The sequence below is a fragment of the Physeter macrocephalus genome, chromosome 5 (assembly GCF_002837175.3).
Source record: "Physeter macrocephalus isolate SW-GA chromosome 5, ASM283717v5, whole genome shotgun sequence".
Classification (NCBI taxonomy): Eukaryota; Metazoa; Chordata; class Mammalia; order Artiodactyla; family Physeteridae; genus Physeter; species Physeter macrocephalus.
The window spans coordinates 91,332,728-91,346,498 of NC_041218.1; the positions used below are offsets into that span (position 1 = coordinate 91,332,728).

A 13,771-nucleotide genomic window follows, 5' to 3' on the forward strand; every position below is an offset into this window, starting at 1 on the left:
AATATTGCTTTTGTTTTATGTTTTGTTTTTTTGGCCATGAGGTATGTGGGACCTTAGCTCCCCGACCAGGGAACGAACCTGCACCCCCTTCACTGGAAGGCAAAGTCTTAATCACTGGACTGCCAGGGAAGTCCCAGCTTATGTCTCTTTTTACAGACTCCCTAGGACAGTGTGTGTGTCTTATTTAATTTTGTATTCAAGGGCGCAGTGTACAGTTGTGCAGGTTACAGACTGCACTAGATGCCTGGTTGAGAAAATGAGTAAGAAATGAAGACCATTAGCCAATTGTGCACTCTGGTCCAGGGCTGTATCCAGGTCTTTTTCGAACTTGCACAAAGATGCCATAGGTGCCAAGCCCTGTATATCTTCAGGGCTTGTTATAGAGCTGGCACATAGTATTATAGTAGGTGCTCATTAAACGTTAAATTGAATAAAGACAACAGATGGTTTAGGCAAAGGGACCAGGGGAAGACATGGTGGGGAAGCTGGAGTAATGGGATGTTACTGAATGATCAAGATTGGATTAGGGGGGTTTGCAGTCAGTTTTTAGAGGGTCCTTATAGATACACCTCCTTCTAGATGTAGGTGCTTGGCTTTTAAAGGGGAACTCAGCTCTGCTTCTGCTTTTTTTTTTCCCTTTGTGCACCCACTGGAATAGATTCTACAGTATATAAAGGGCTGAGATCCTAACTCTTAATTCAGTAGACAGTGAGGAACCTTGGGAGAATTTTTGAGGATTGTGTCTTAAAAATCACAAAATATTCAGGCTTGAAAATAAGACTCAGAGAAGTTAGGTGACTTGTTCAGGGTCACGCAGAAAGTTAGTGGCCGAGCTGGGACTTGAACTGGCTTTCCTTGCCCCTCCAGTGCTCCTTCTGACACACCGCCCTTTGGGGAAGGCTCCCTGAACTGAGGCGGGCCCTGGAAGCCCCCAGACCAAATATTCCAGCCCTCCAATATGAGTCCCCAGTGACGGTCGGCAGGGGATGGGCTGACCGGGGGTGAGAACAGGCAGGAGGCTGCTGCAGTCAACGCTCAGCCTCACTCAGCGTGCCTCCCTTGATCTGTCTAGATATCTACCTACTTGAAGTGAGGTAAATTGCCAGGCGCTTTCTGCTTTTCACACAAGGTCAGTGCTCTAGTTTTTGGAGGCCTTTTTTCATAAGGGCTTATTTCCCTTCTTGCAATCCTTTTGGTTGCTTTTCTTTGGACCCTGGCTAGTTTTTTCAGATTCTTTCAAAACCACCTTCTGCCTCTAGCTGAAGGGGCCTTGTGCATAGCAGGGCTTAGTAAGTGCGTGTTGAGCTGGTGTGACCTGAACATGGAGGATGATCCAACCTGAGCGGTCTCCCTTGAAGCCTTGCCTCCTGGGAGAATTCTTGGTGCTGCATCTCACCCTCCTGGGACCATGTTTATCAGTTATCACTTACTGCATCCATGCTATGATCTTCCATGACCCCCGAGTCTCCCTCTGACTTACTCCCCAAGAGCCCCCTGCCCAGCTTTCCTCATTTAGTTGCTCTATAGCTCATTTCTAGACTCTGAATAAACGGTTTTATCCTTTTCCATTTTCAACTTCAGTCTGAGTCTGAAGAGCCATTTCCCTACTTTTTCCAGGAGATTGGGCTTCTCAACCTGTATTCCTGGTTATAGGAGCTCTGTCCTTTGGCACACGTGATAATAATGATAACAATAACATTATCATCCAATATTTATTGAACGTGTTCCCTGCTCCAGACATCACGCTTTCTGCTTTTATAAAAATTAGTTCACTTCATCCTCACAAAAATCCTGTGGGGTAGAGATATCAGTAACCACATTTTACAGATGAGGAAAACCGAGGCACACCAAGATCAAGCCATTTGCCCAAGGTCACCCACCTGAGATTTGTACATAGGCAGAGATACAGGAAGCACTTACATCAGGACACCAGATGCTGCCTTGGCAAACAACCTTTCAGGGGCTCTCCAAGGTCACCATAAGAAGGACACTCACATTACCAGCAGGCAGGCCCAGAGGCCAGCAACTGTCACTCTCAGGCCAGGTCTTCCCTAACCAGCTATGTCCTCTTACAGCACGGAGATCCTAACACTCAAGAGAACAAAGCTCGTCCGTGAGCCCTGGCTGCGTGACAGGTGCCTCCCCTCCTTGACAGCCATGTCTAAACCTTCCCTCTCTGTCACAGAAGGCCCTTTAGTTGATCTGGCATAATTAGCTCTTTACAAAGTCATCAAAACTGCCCGCGTGCAGTGACAAACCAATCGATGGATGATTTTAGTCCACAGCTTTCCCAGCTATGAACGTAAGTGTAATTAAACGTAAGAAAGTGTAAGAAACGTAAGAAGTGTAAGAAGACATCTTCTATGGCATGAATTAACAGAAGATGTTTTCTCTTTAGATATATAAATGAACAGAGTCCACACTTATCCCCTGTCTGCCTTCACAAGGTCAGCAAGATAAGGCTAGAGGCTCTATACTAAGCCGGTCCCTAAGGGTTCCAAGTTGGGTCCTTGGCACTTGAAGATACTCATCTACTGCTTCCTGTCCTCATTTTCACTTTGGTTTCCTATCTGTCCATTCCACAGGTAACCTCTTCTGACTTCTCAGTAAAGACGGAGATAAAAAAGTGAATTAGGGCTTCCCTGGTGGTGCAGTGATTAAAAATCCGCCTGCCAATGCAGGGGACACGGGTTCGAGCCCTGGTCCAGGAAGATCCCGCATGCCGCGGAGCAACTAAGCCCGTGGGCCACAACTACTGAGCCTGTGCTCTAGAGCCCACGAGCCACAACTACTGAAGCCCATGCGCCTAGAGCCCGTGCTCTGCAAAGAGAAGCCACCACGGTGAGAAGCCCGCGCAGTGCAACGAAGACCCAACGCAGTCAAAAAAAAAGAAAAAAAAAAAGTGAATTAAAAGCCTCTGATTGTTCACAGTCACCTGCAACCAGCCCTCTCCCACCCCATCATGTCGCAGGCAGCGACATTCCCTTTGGATTTCCTTTCTTCCTTCTGTCGTCAGCTCCCAATTACCTGCCTCTGCTGGCAGCTCCTTCACGGAGTGCAGACCAGGCTGCTCGTGATGGGAAGCTCTGTGGGGGGCCTGCCTTCCAGGGCCCTGCGGAAGGACCAGGGCCTCACTCCCTGCGGGGCAGACTGGCTGTGCTTTTGATTATTTATACCAACACTTCTGTTCACTGGGGTGGAAAATTGAGAGGTGACCGTATAACTGAGGAATATTTCCCTGTTACCCTCTTCTTAGACACAACTTGCCTCAGCTCTCAGGAGCGGAAAAAATTCCCCTGTCGGGCAGATAGTCCTTTAAGGTGCCCTGTTTCTCCTGGTATTTAGGTTTCTTATCCCATCATTCTGTTTTTCTGTCCCTTCCCTCCCCACTTCCCCAAATTCCTGGACATGATGCCCAGGAACAAAGCCGCTGGGTAAACACTGTTTTCTGTGGTGACAGGGACAAGCAGCGAGGACGGACGGCTGCCAGCACCCGACACTCACCATGCTTTGTCCCTTGATCCCTTCGCTGAAAAGATTGTGTGCTGTTTGCTGCTGGAGGTTAGGAGATTGTCTTTGGGCGTTTTGAATGGCTTTGAGGAGCTGCTGGCAGAGGTATGGCCGCTGAGACAGGCTTTTGTTTTCACCTGTACTAGTGATGTCCGGGCATTGGAGGGTGGAGACGCCGGAGAGGGAGAAGGTCTACACATTGAACCGTGTCTTCTCTCTACAGGGGGAGAAAGAACAGAACTCAGCACATCATCTGTAGCAAGTGAGTCACATGCATACGCGTGTACATAACAGGCAAAGAGGCGAGTGCTGATCTTGCAGTGTCGGCCCCCGGAGCCTCAGTTCTGACTATGGTTTGCTTGACATCATATCCCACCAACTAGCAGTGATTACCTTCTGAATTTCTGTATCAAGTGGCAAGCTGAACTCGCACTACAGTTCTTGCGGGAGGCGTTTGCCAGGTGATCCTCCTGCAAAACCACTGCCACAGGACTAGTAGAGGGGATGCCCGGTGTCATGGGAACGTAGTGAGAGAACCACACAGCCCAAGCCATCCCCAGACAGCCACTCAGAGGCCACGTGGTCCCTCGGGGCAGTGGGGAGGGTAGGACTTTTCAGATAACAAATAGCAATTGCTCAAACCTGACCCCTAGCAGGAGCACTTAAGTCACAAGGACTTGTGACATTCAGCAGGGCTGAATGAAAGGGTCTTCTAGATCCAGAAGGTGGCCCAGCATCTGTCCACACGCCCCTGTGGCCTCTCCAGGGCTCACTGAGGTCCAGGGCCACAGGTGCCGGGTCAGGACACGCAGGAGGACGTCAACGCTGAAGGCAGAATCCACAGGTCTGGGGCCTGGACGTGGGCCGCCCCTTCCTGGGGCTCTAAGAGAATACCAGCACCCTGGGAGACATGCCCCACTGTTCACCCTCGTTCGGCTCCTGTCGTCTCGACTTGACGGGCAGGATAAGAATGCTGGCCAAGAGAGTGGGTGCACGGGGTAAAGCTCTGGTGTACACCCACTACGGTGGTTCCTAACTGTTACAGGGGAACAGATTTGATAAATGTTAAGGACCCTTCCCAAGAAAAATGCCCCAAAACTCTGTATACAATTACAGGAAGGAATCCTGAACCCCCAAAAGACAAACGCTCTGAAATCCTAAGTCCCCTCTGGCTCTCTCGTACCTACTACAAAGCCCCACATATAGTTAGTGCCTAATTACTGTGTGTTGAATAAATAAATGAAATTATAACATCTCCTGATGGGAAGGACTAGAGATCACAAAGCTGGAGATCTGGGTTGAATGTGGTAACGAAGAAGATGGGGGCAAAGATGGCAGATCCCACTCTCCCTCCACCTCCGAGCTGAGTCTAACTTTTCTCATTAGTGAGGCATTTCTGGCTGCTATTCCAGGTACCCTGGAAAGGAAGTCGGACTGACTATGGCTATGAGGGACAAGCCTTTGGGCTTCCTCTGCGCTTCCTGGTACCAATGGGCTGCCAGTTTGTCTCCAAGCCAACTGACTCTAATCCTGTGATGAAGTGGGAATTGGGGAGCGGGGGAAAGTGGATTTTTGAGGATCATCTGATTGCTGGATGTTTTTGCCTGACCAGTGTTCATAGGGTGCCTGCACTGAATAACTTTACCAGGGAATCTTTCTTCACTGAATCGGAGGAGACCTTGCGTACATGCTCAGTTCCCAGAGCCGTCCTGTTCAAGGATGTGAAAACCAAGAGCTAGTTCCAGGGCCTCTGTTTTGATGTAGTAGAGAGAACCCTGGGCTAGGAGCCAGGAGATCCAGGCTCCAATGCCAGCCACACCACATTATTAGGCTTATGGCCTGGAGTTCACTTAAACTTTCTGTTTCCATGCCTTTATCTGTAAATGAAGTGGGTCCCTAGATGGCCTCTTTCTACTCCATTATCATACATACAAGGCATACTTACACCTGATCCTTCTCTTCCTATCTCTCGTGATTCCTGAATGTCATAGCAATAATTATAGCACAAGTATTGAAATATTTTACTCAGGCAGGATCTTCCTTGGAGGAATTTATCCTTTGTAAAACTGTACTGGTCTTTACAACCCCTTTGACACAGGCAGGAAGCAGCCAGCCGTCTCCACCCTCCTCATGACTGACTGGCTAAAGAAGACCCAGAGAGGCGAGGTGACTAGCCAAGGTCAGGGCCAGTGGCTATGAGAGGAATGGGGCCTCTGTGCTCTGGGCAGGGGCTTAGCTGCTTCTCAGGAAGGCAGGAAACGGGGTGTACTGTGACCAAGATGTGAAGCCAGGGAATTCGGAAGCACAGCACTTAGAATCACTGAAGGTTAGAACTGGATCTTAAAAGTCAGCTCATCTCATCTGCTTGCTGATGGATGAGGTTATCACTTAGAGAGGTTATCAGTTAACAGCCTGCAGGGCAAAGCTAGTTGGTGGCAGGGCTGAGTTCAGAACCAAGGCTTCTCACTTCAAATCCATAGTTCTTTCTGCCTTTCAGAAATGTCTTGCTCAGCAATTTTTTTTTTTTTTTTTTGGCTGAAGCTTCCAAAACTAAAACAAGACTTTGATTTTTACCACTACTGTTTCGGATTGCTCTGCAGACTTCATTCACTCATTTGCTCTCCTGTGCTCAAGCTGGCAGAGGGGGTGGGGGAAGGGATATGCAGAAGTATTCCCCCATTCTGGTGGAGAGATAAGCCTTCATAATGAAGAGAATTTTTATTTTGCTAAACTAAGAGTGGAAAATAATACCAGTAAGCAAAGATAAATCACAAAGAAGCGTGACATTAAGGACAAAATGAATGGGCCAGACCAGGGATTCCAAAATCACCTCCAGACAATTACGATTACTGACCCTGCCAAGGCGTTCTGCTGCTAAACTCACAGAAAAAGTTAAATCAATGGATAAGCCTTCTTCTTGGTTTTATATTTTAGTCCCACAAATTTTTCTTGAATGATCAATTGAAAGAACAAGTTGCGAACGAGAGAATATTCATCAAGTTTGGAAGACAGCCCTTTACCCTTAGTTTGTTTTGTTTTGGTTTGGTTTTTTTACTGTGAGATTTTTGTATGGTAATAGACAGATTGAAGCAGCATTTCCTACTTGTGAAACGGTTTCTTGTTGATCAGACTGAATTAAATCTGTCACTATTTCAAGGTATCCCACAAAGAGGCCCGTACTTCTGTCCCCTCAGCTTCGAGAATGAGCTTGCCAGCCTCCGGTACAGGTGACAAAGCCTATGTAAGCATTTAAAGTGGGGAAACAGGGTCAGAGAGATAAGAGCTTCGCTCAGGAGGTGAACATCACACTCACTTCATTTGGCTAAGCTTTTGAAAATGAGTAGAACTGATGTCCGGGTAGGACAGAGTTACTAGATTTTTCAGAAAGATGTAATTCCTATTCAATCTGTGTTTCTCTAGCCTGTGAAGACCCGCCCGTAGGTAACTGTCAGAGAGGTCGATAGGCTGGCGATAGGAGAAAACAGTCTTAGTTTCTTGTAAAAAGATGTTGCCAGACAAGTGGGATGTCTCTGGGTAAAGTGTTCCAGATTTACATCACAATCATTCTGATATAAGAACTCACCTACTTTGGGCTTACTCATGCCCCCCCTGCATGCCCCCCCTGCATTTTGGTCAAGGGACTGCTTTAGGTGGATCCCTATAATTATTCAAATTCCATTTGCCTTGCCCAGAAACAGTTTACAGAACATTTATTTTTTACTCACTATTAAAATATTCTACAGACTGAAGCAATCTTAGAGAAAAAAAGCCTTTCCCTCCAAATTTTCTCATTCTCTGTTCATGTACATAGATGCATTAACAAAACAGTAATCAATTGATATTATGGACTATTCTTTTTCAACTAACATTATCCCATGTATAAGTTTCTAATTCCCATATATTGGTCAGTTTAAATGGTTAGGTAATATTTAATCACTGACATCATGCTTTAGAGTACTTAGCTATTCTCTTACTACTTACTGTCTGGTTCTTCTTCTTTCTTCCTTTTTTCTCCTTTCTTTCTTTCTTTTTTTTTTTTTTTAACCATTTAGTTAAAAAATGATTTGAGATTATTTCTTTGAGGTGGTGTAGTTCCCAAAGTGAAAAAGGTTGCAATAGTTTATAGCTTTTGCAACACATTTCTTTCCAGATCGTGGGACAGAAAGACCAAACCAATCTATTGTGCTAATGTTGAATGTGAGTACCACTTACCTCCTGAAGTGAAAACAGAAAATCACTGTCGGGACATTCACGCAGAATTAAACGTCCACTACATCAATAGCAACCTCAGTGACTGACGTTGGATCAGCAACCTCTGGTCTCACCCCTTCTGTCCTTTGGCCAATAGTAATAATAACTTATTAAGACTTTCCCATGTGCCAAGAACTCTACTAAATACTTGAATTACCTTAGTAATTACCTAGTATTTAGTTCGTACAATACCCTAAGAGAGGTACAATTATTATATCTGTTCTACAGATAAAGAAACTGAGGTTAGAGATACAAGTTGACCAAGTTCATGGAGCTAGGAAACATTAGATTTGTGGATGTCTTCAGAGCCTGTGGTTTTAACTGTGAGCTCTACCACCTTGAAATCCTGGAAGATGCTGCAGCATACAGGGAGAGCCTGGAAGGCTGCTGGACACCTCCCCTCCCCATTGAGTACGGGCCTTTCAGCAGGACACCTGACTCCCCGAGGGAGAGGGGGAAAAACACCTAATGTGGCAGCTTTTAAGGTACCAATCAGCCATAGCCTGAGACCTCAACCCCAAAGAAATGACCAAAGAAAGGAAAAACCAAATCCTTTTACTTTTTTGTACTTCCATCACAGGAAATCCAGAGCATGGCCTCAGCCACTGGCTGTTCTAAGACCACTTGCTTCACTGTGTACAGCCTAACCAACCATGAGGGACTCCAGGGTGCAATCCCAGAGACCAGCTGAGCAGGGGGCTTGCAGACACATCTCCACAATCCTTTCCACTGGGAAAAGTCCACCAGGTTCTCAGGCCATTGCATCTCAGTAAAAATTCGGAACCCTCCCCTCCCCCCATGCTTATTCACTGAGATATTTTTATACTCACAGCATCAGTGTCCTGCATTTAAAACCTCAGCACAGACGCCTCACGAATAGCTGAGCCGGCCGCCAACACCCAGTGTGGTTCCCTGTACCAGTTTTAGAAACAACGCATTGGGAATTTTCCAATATGGTGTTCAGGGATCAATCCCCGCCCCGCCCCCGCCCCCAACAGAGTGTGCGCACCACAGTCACTTGTGGCCCGACACGCTTGTGTAAACTCACTTGGGCTTAGGCCAGCTCCTGGCTTGCTCATTTGACAGTGCTGAGTCTCTTTCAGCCCTCACCTCTGAGAGCAGGTGCTTGGCAAATCATTAGCCGGCTTCTATTTTATCAATGGATTCTATCTGCTTTAGTAGCTGCGGTCAGGATGCTTTCCATAAAGGACAACCCTGAACTCCAAGGGACCTTCCAAAAGTAAACTGGAGCCGGAGGGTGAGGGGCAGAGCACATACCTTGGCCCGGGGAATCATGCAGGAACCACGCTAGCTGTATCTTGCAACCACTTGGTGAGGGGGTGAGGCAGCTATCCCCCCATTTTACAGCTGTGGAAACTGAGGCAGGTTGCATTTCGGAAACCTGTCCAGAGTCTGTTAAGGCTCGGAAGTGGAGAGAGCAGGGGTAGCATCTGAGCTGTGGTCTCATTTGCCACAGTTGTAGCTGGGCACTAAATATAGTGCCATGGTGGTTAGAGGGGGGATATTGAATCAGCTTTCCTCAGCAGGGGAGGAAATGAAGACACAGGAAAGTCAAGTGACTAAGGCAAGCAGCGAGTGGCAGGCAGAGGCGTGCCAAGCAGCTCCTGTGCCAGGAGTGCTTGTGAGCTGCCCAGAAACGCACTCCCTCCTCGGGCTGCGGTGCCTCTTTAAAAGCTGTCAGGGGGCTTCCCTGGTGGCGCAGTGGTTAAGAATCCGCCTGCCAGTGCAGGGGACAGGGGTTCGAGCCCTGGTCCGGGAAGATCCCACATGCCGCGGAGCAACTAAGCCCGTGCGCCACAACTACTGAGCCTGCGCCCTAGAGCCTGCGAACCACAACTACTGAAGCCTGCGCACCTAGAGAAAGCCCGCGCGCAGCAATGAAGACCCAACGCAGCCAAAAATGAATAAATAAATGAAAAAAAAAAAAAAAAAGCTGTCAGGGCCTGAGTGGCTGGGGAGGTGTTCCTTCAAGCACGGGTGCCTGTCACCAGTTAGCTTATACTAGTTCTTCTTTACCCCTCTTCACCGGCTACCCAGATGGGCAACACACACCACGTGGGGCCCTTTGATAAAAGCCACTGTGGACTGGTACCTACATTGCTTGTGCCGGCTCAGTTCTCAAATCCCCCTAGGCTCTGGGTTGGTTTCTCGGCCATCTGGTCTCTCTGTGCCCATTCATTCAGTTAGAAAGAGAAGCAGCAATCCTTGGGTGCCTACTATGTGTCAGGCACTGAGCAAGCTACTTTTACACCTACCAGCTCATGCAATCTACCCAACAACCCCCCAAAGTGGATACTGTTAGCCTCCTCGTTGTAGATAGGGAAATTAAAGCTTAGCAAGATTATGAAACAAGGCCAAGGTCACAGTGACCTTGGCAGTTAGAAGGTGAGCCCAGGCCTGCCTGGCCCCAGAGCCAATGCCCTTTCCACCATGCCACCCTCTGGGATACTGTCTTTCCTCTACACGTAAGCAATACAACTTCTCTGAAGATTCTAACAAAGCATCTCCCATTTTCAGAGCTGGCCCAGGATACAGCTCTGAAGTTAGATACCTTGGGATGCTTTTTACATCTCCCTCTCTGAGGCATTCCCCCACCCCACCTGCGCTCTTCTATTGGTTATTTATACTAAGGTATACATTTTTGGCATCAACCACTGCTGGGTAGGATTTGGGGAGTCCCAGGGACTTTCCAGGGCCCTGATGTATTTCCATCAGCCCCCAGGGATGCCCTCACTAGATATTTAACCTAGCTGAAGGAGAAACTCCCCTCCCAGCAATATAGACAAGTGGGGAAACAAACACATGTACACACTGCTGGGGGTACTTCCAAGGGATGACAGTTCTCTGGAGAGCAACCTCGTGTTGATGACATCAGTTAAAAAGCATTCACAGGGCTTCCCTGGTGGCGCAGTGGTTAAGAATCCGCCTGCCAATGCGGGGGACACGGGTTCGAGCCCTGGTCCAGGAAGATGCCACATGCCGCGGAGCAACTAAGCCCGTGCGCCACAACTACTGAGCCTGCGCTCTAGAGCCCGCGAGCCACAACTACTGAGCCCGCGAGCCACAACTACTGAAGCCCCGTTCCCTAGAGCCTGCACGCCACAACTACTGAAGCCTGCACGCCTAGAGCCCATGCTCCACAACAAGAGAAGCCACCGCATTGGGAAGCCCTCGCACCGCAACGAAGAGTAGCCCCCGCTCACCGCAATAGAGAAAGCCTGCACACAGCAACGAAGACCCAAGGCAGTCAATAAATAAATAAATAAATAAATAAATAAATTAAAGAAATCTATTTAAAAAAAAAAAAAAAGCATTTGATCTGGTAACCTGGTAATTTTAGTCTGGAAAATAGACCTCAAGGAAATATCTGTCCCCAAGAAAAGTTCAAAGATATTCTCAGCAGCATTGCTTAAAATAGTAAAAAATACCATAACAAACCTGGTCTATGATAAAACAACTGAAATTGACAGGTATGAGGGTTATCTCAATCTAAGGAAATGTGTATGTGAGACAGTACTACCCAAATTCACAAGAAAATTAAAAATATCACCAGTATATGCAAACACTAATCGTTACCTTATAAAAATGTAAAACATTTAACATATATATATATATATATATGAATATATAACATAGAAAAGGAAAAAAGGGAAGGATATAGGATGCCTCTATTTTTGTTAAAGTTGTTTTTAAAATCCATACAAGAAAAAAGAAAAACAACAACAACAACAACAGAAACACTAACACATCCTTAACCAGAGAGGCCGAAGGGGAGAAAACAGGTGCAAATACAAAAGGAGGAAGGAGAGAAAAACGTGTTAAAGTCACACCTTTCATTCATTCACTCATTTTTTAAAGCATCTCTTTGGCACGTACCATGCGCCAAGCACCGAAATATAATGGTGGTGATAAGACAGACACTGCCATGGCCCAAGGGTTCCCTCAGGGAGAGGACACACTCTCCAGGTCCTGGCTGGCCACCACTTGGTCACCCTGAGAGTAGAGAACAGTGTCCCTTCTGAAGGTGGGCTGCCACCTGGAGGACCTGAGGCTAGTGAACAGCCTGCCTGCCCCATGGGACAGAACTGCCATCCTCGCCTTTTATTGCCCCAGCTATTCCCGTGTGTCTGGAGCCAATATGGTAGTGGAGGGGTTGACAAGGAGTCCCACCTGCATGGTATTAACTTCTCCGTCAGAGAGAAGTTGGGACCTCGGCCCCAACCACCAACATACCCACTGTGCAAGTCACATGAGTGTAAAAACAGAACCACCACAGCTAAGGTGAAAACTGGTGGCTTCCAGCTTTATAATAAGCTGTTGGATTCTACCTTAAGATGGCACGGCTGACATCATCCCCGCTCCAGGGGCACTGAAGGGACAGGAGTGGCAGGCAGCCGGAAGCTGGGCAAAGCTGGGGTATCTTTGGTGGGAAGATACAAGAACAGGGATTCTCAATGTCTAAAATACCTGAACAGCTGGGCCGAATCTTCCCAAGACTGTCTTGAGGCCACATCAGTGGCCTTTACCCAGGTGCCTTGGGCTAAGCACATGAAAAGCCCTGGCCCCTGTCACAGGCACGCGTGGTCCACGCCTCAAGGAAGGGCCGGAGGATCCTGAGGCATGAGGTCGGGAAAGAGTCCACGCCACTATCCACCTGAGACCTCCTGGTGCCGCCCCAGGGCTCCTCTTCTTGGGACAGCAGGGCCAGGGCTCCCAAATCTGTATTTTTTAAAAGATCCCAAGGTAATTCTCTTGCTCTACACAAGCTTCAGGAGTCACTGGAAATGTGGACCAAACACTGCTGTCTTTGGAATCAGAAAGATCCGGGCTCAAATCCCAGGTCTGTCACTCATTAGCTCTGTGACTTGGGCAAATAACTTAACCCCCTGAGCTCCAGTTTCCTTACCTACACAGTGGGAACAATAATGCCCACATCACAGGGTTACGAGTGGGCAGGTGCCCCTATAGTACATTGAGGCCCCCCCATCTTAGCACAGGTCCCACGCTGTAATCGCTAGTTTACTGGTCTAGGCGTCCTGTCACTGGACGCACAGAGAGCAGATGTCTTGCGCCCTCTCTCGTCCCTGGCATCCAGCCCAGGGTCTGGCCTTGGTAGGCACTCACTACATTCACTGTTGAAGAAATGAGAATGTGAGGATCGATAACACATGGAAGGTGGCTGCCCCGGTGCCAGCTCACAGTAGGCACTTCACATAGGTCCCCCTAACACATACAAATGTAGATTAAAAAAAATACAAGCAGTAGCTTTCCTAAGGGGGCAGTTCCCTACCTTCTCCCTGCCCCTGAATTAAAACTATCCATTTACAAGACTCCTACGGGGAGCACAATTGTTTAAGATAAACATCGGCTGAGGAAGGAGAGGCCAGGGCTGCTTGATTCCTGTCTGTACCGACCTCCAGTTTCAGGAGTGCAGGCCACAGTCTCTAGAGGTGCAAAGTCCCAGCTCACGGCGAAGCTCGCGGCGGCACCCAGAAGAGGCTTTGGTGGTCCGAGAGCAGTCGCTAATAACGGAAGCATTTGTGTTCTCCTTGGGGTGGCAGTTGGCAGCGGCAAACAGGAAGCTGTCTTGAAGTAGGGTGTGGTTCTGTCCTCTCCGTGTACGTGTACGGAGACACCACTCGTCTCCCCCTCCAGTCCCCTTCTCTTTCCCTCTGCTCCCTTTTGTTTAGGAGCAGAAGGTCTGAATTATTTCGGTGAAAACACAGCTTTTTACAAGATTGAAGACCAACCATCACCACCATACAAACGAAAACCAAGGGTAGGAAGGAGTCTAAAATACAGCAAGGGTCTATTTCGCTACCATCAGCTACTTGCTCGGGACACCAAGTTAGCCCCCCGGCTGTGCGCGAGTGGGCGTAAGCCCTCCCTCGGCTTCCCCGCGGGCACACGGGAAACCAACCCCGCCAGAAACCAGGCCAGGTGCGCTGCCAATCGTGCTCGGGCGCCGCCAGTCCGCCAGCTGGCCGGC

General features: G+C 48.1%; 1 protein-coding gene across 1 annotated transcript in view; it reads right to left on the reverse strand.

The window, feature by feature from the left end:
* ATXN7L1 (ataxin 7 like 1) overlaps positions 1-13,771 on the reverse strand; it is a 248,697-nt gene that overhangs the window by 53,683 nt on the left and 181,243 nt on the right. The window contains exon 4 of the mRNA XM_007111542.4: positions 3,505-3,727. Coding sequence (XP_007111604.1) covers positions 3,505-3,727 — 223 coding nt within the window. The remainder of the gene's footprint in view (positions 1-3,504; positions 3,728-13,771) is intronic.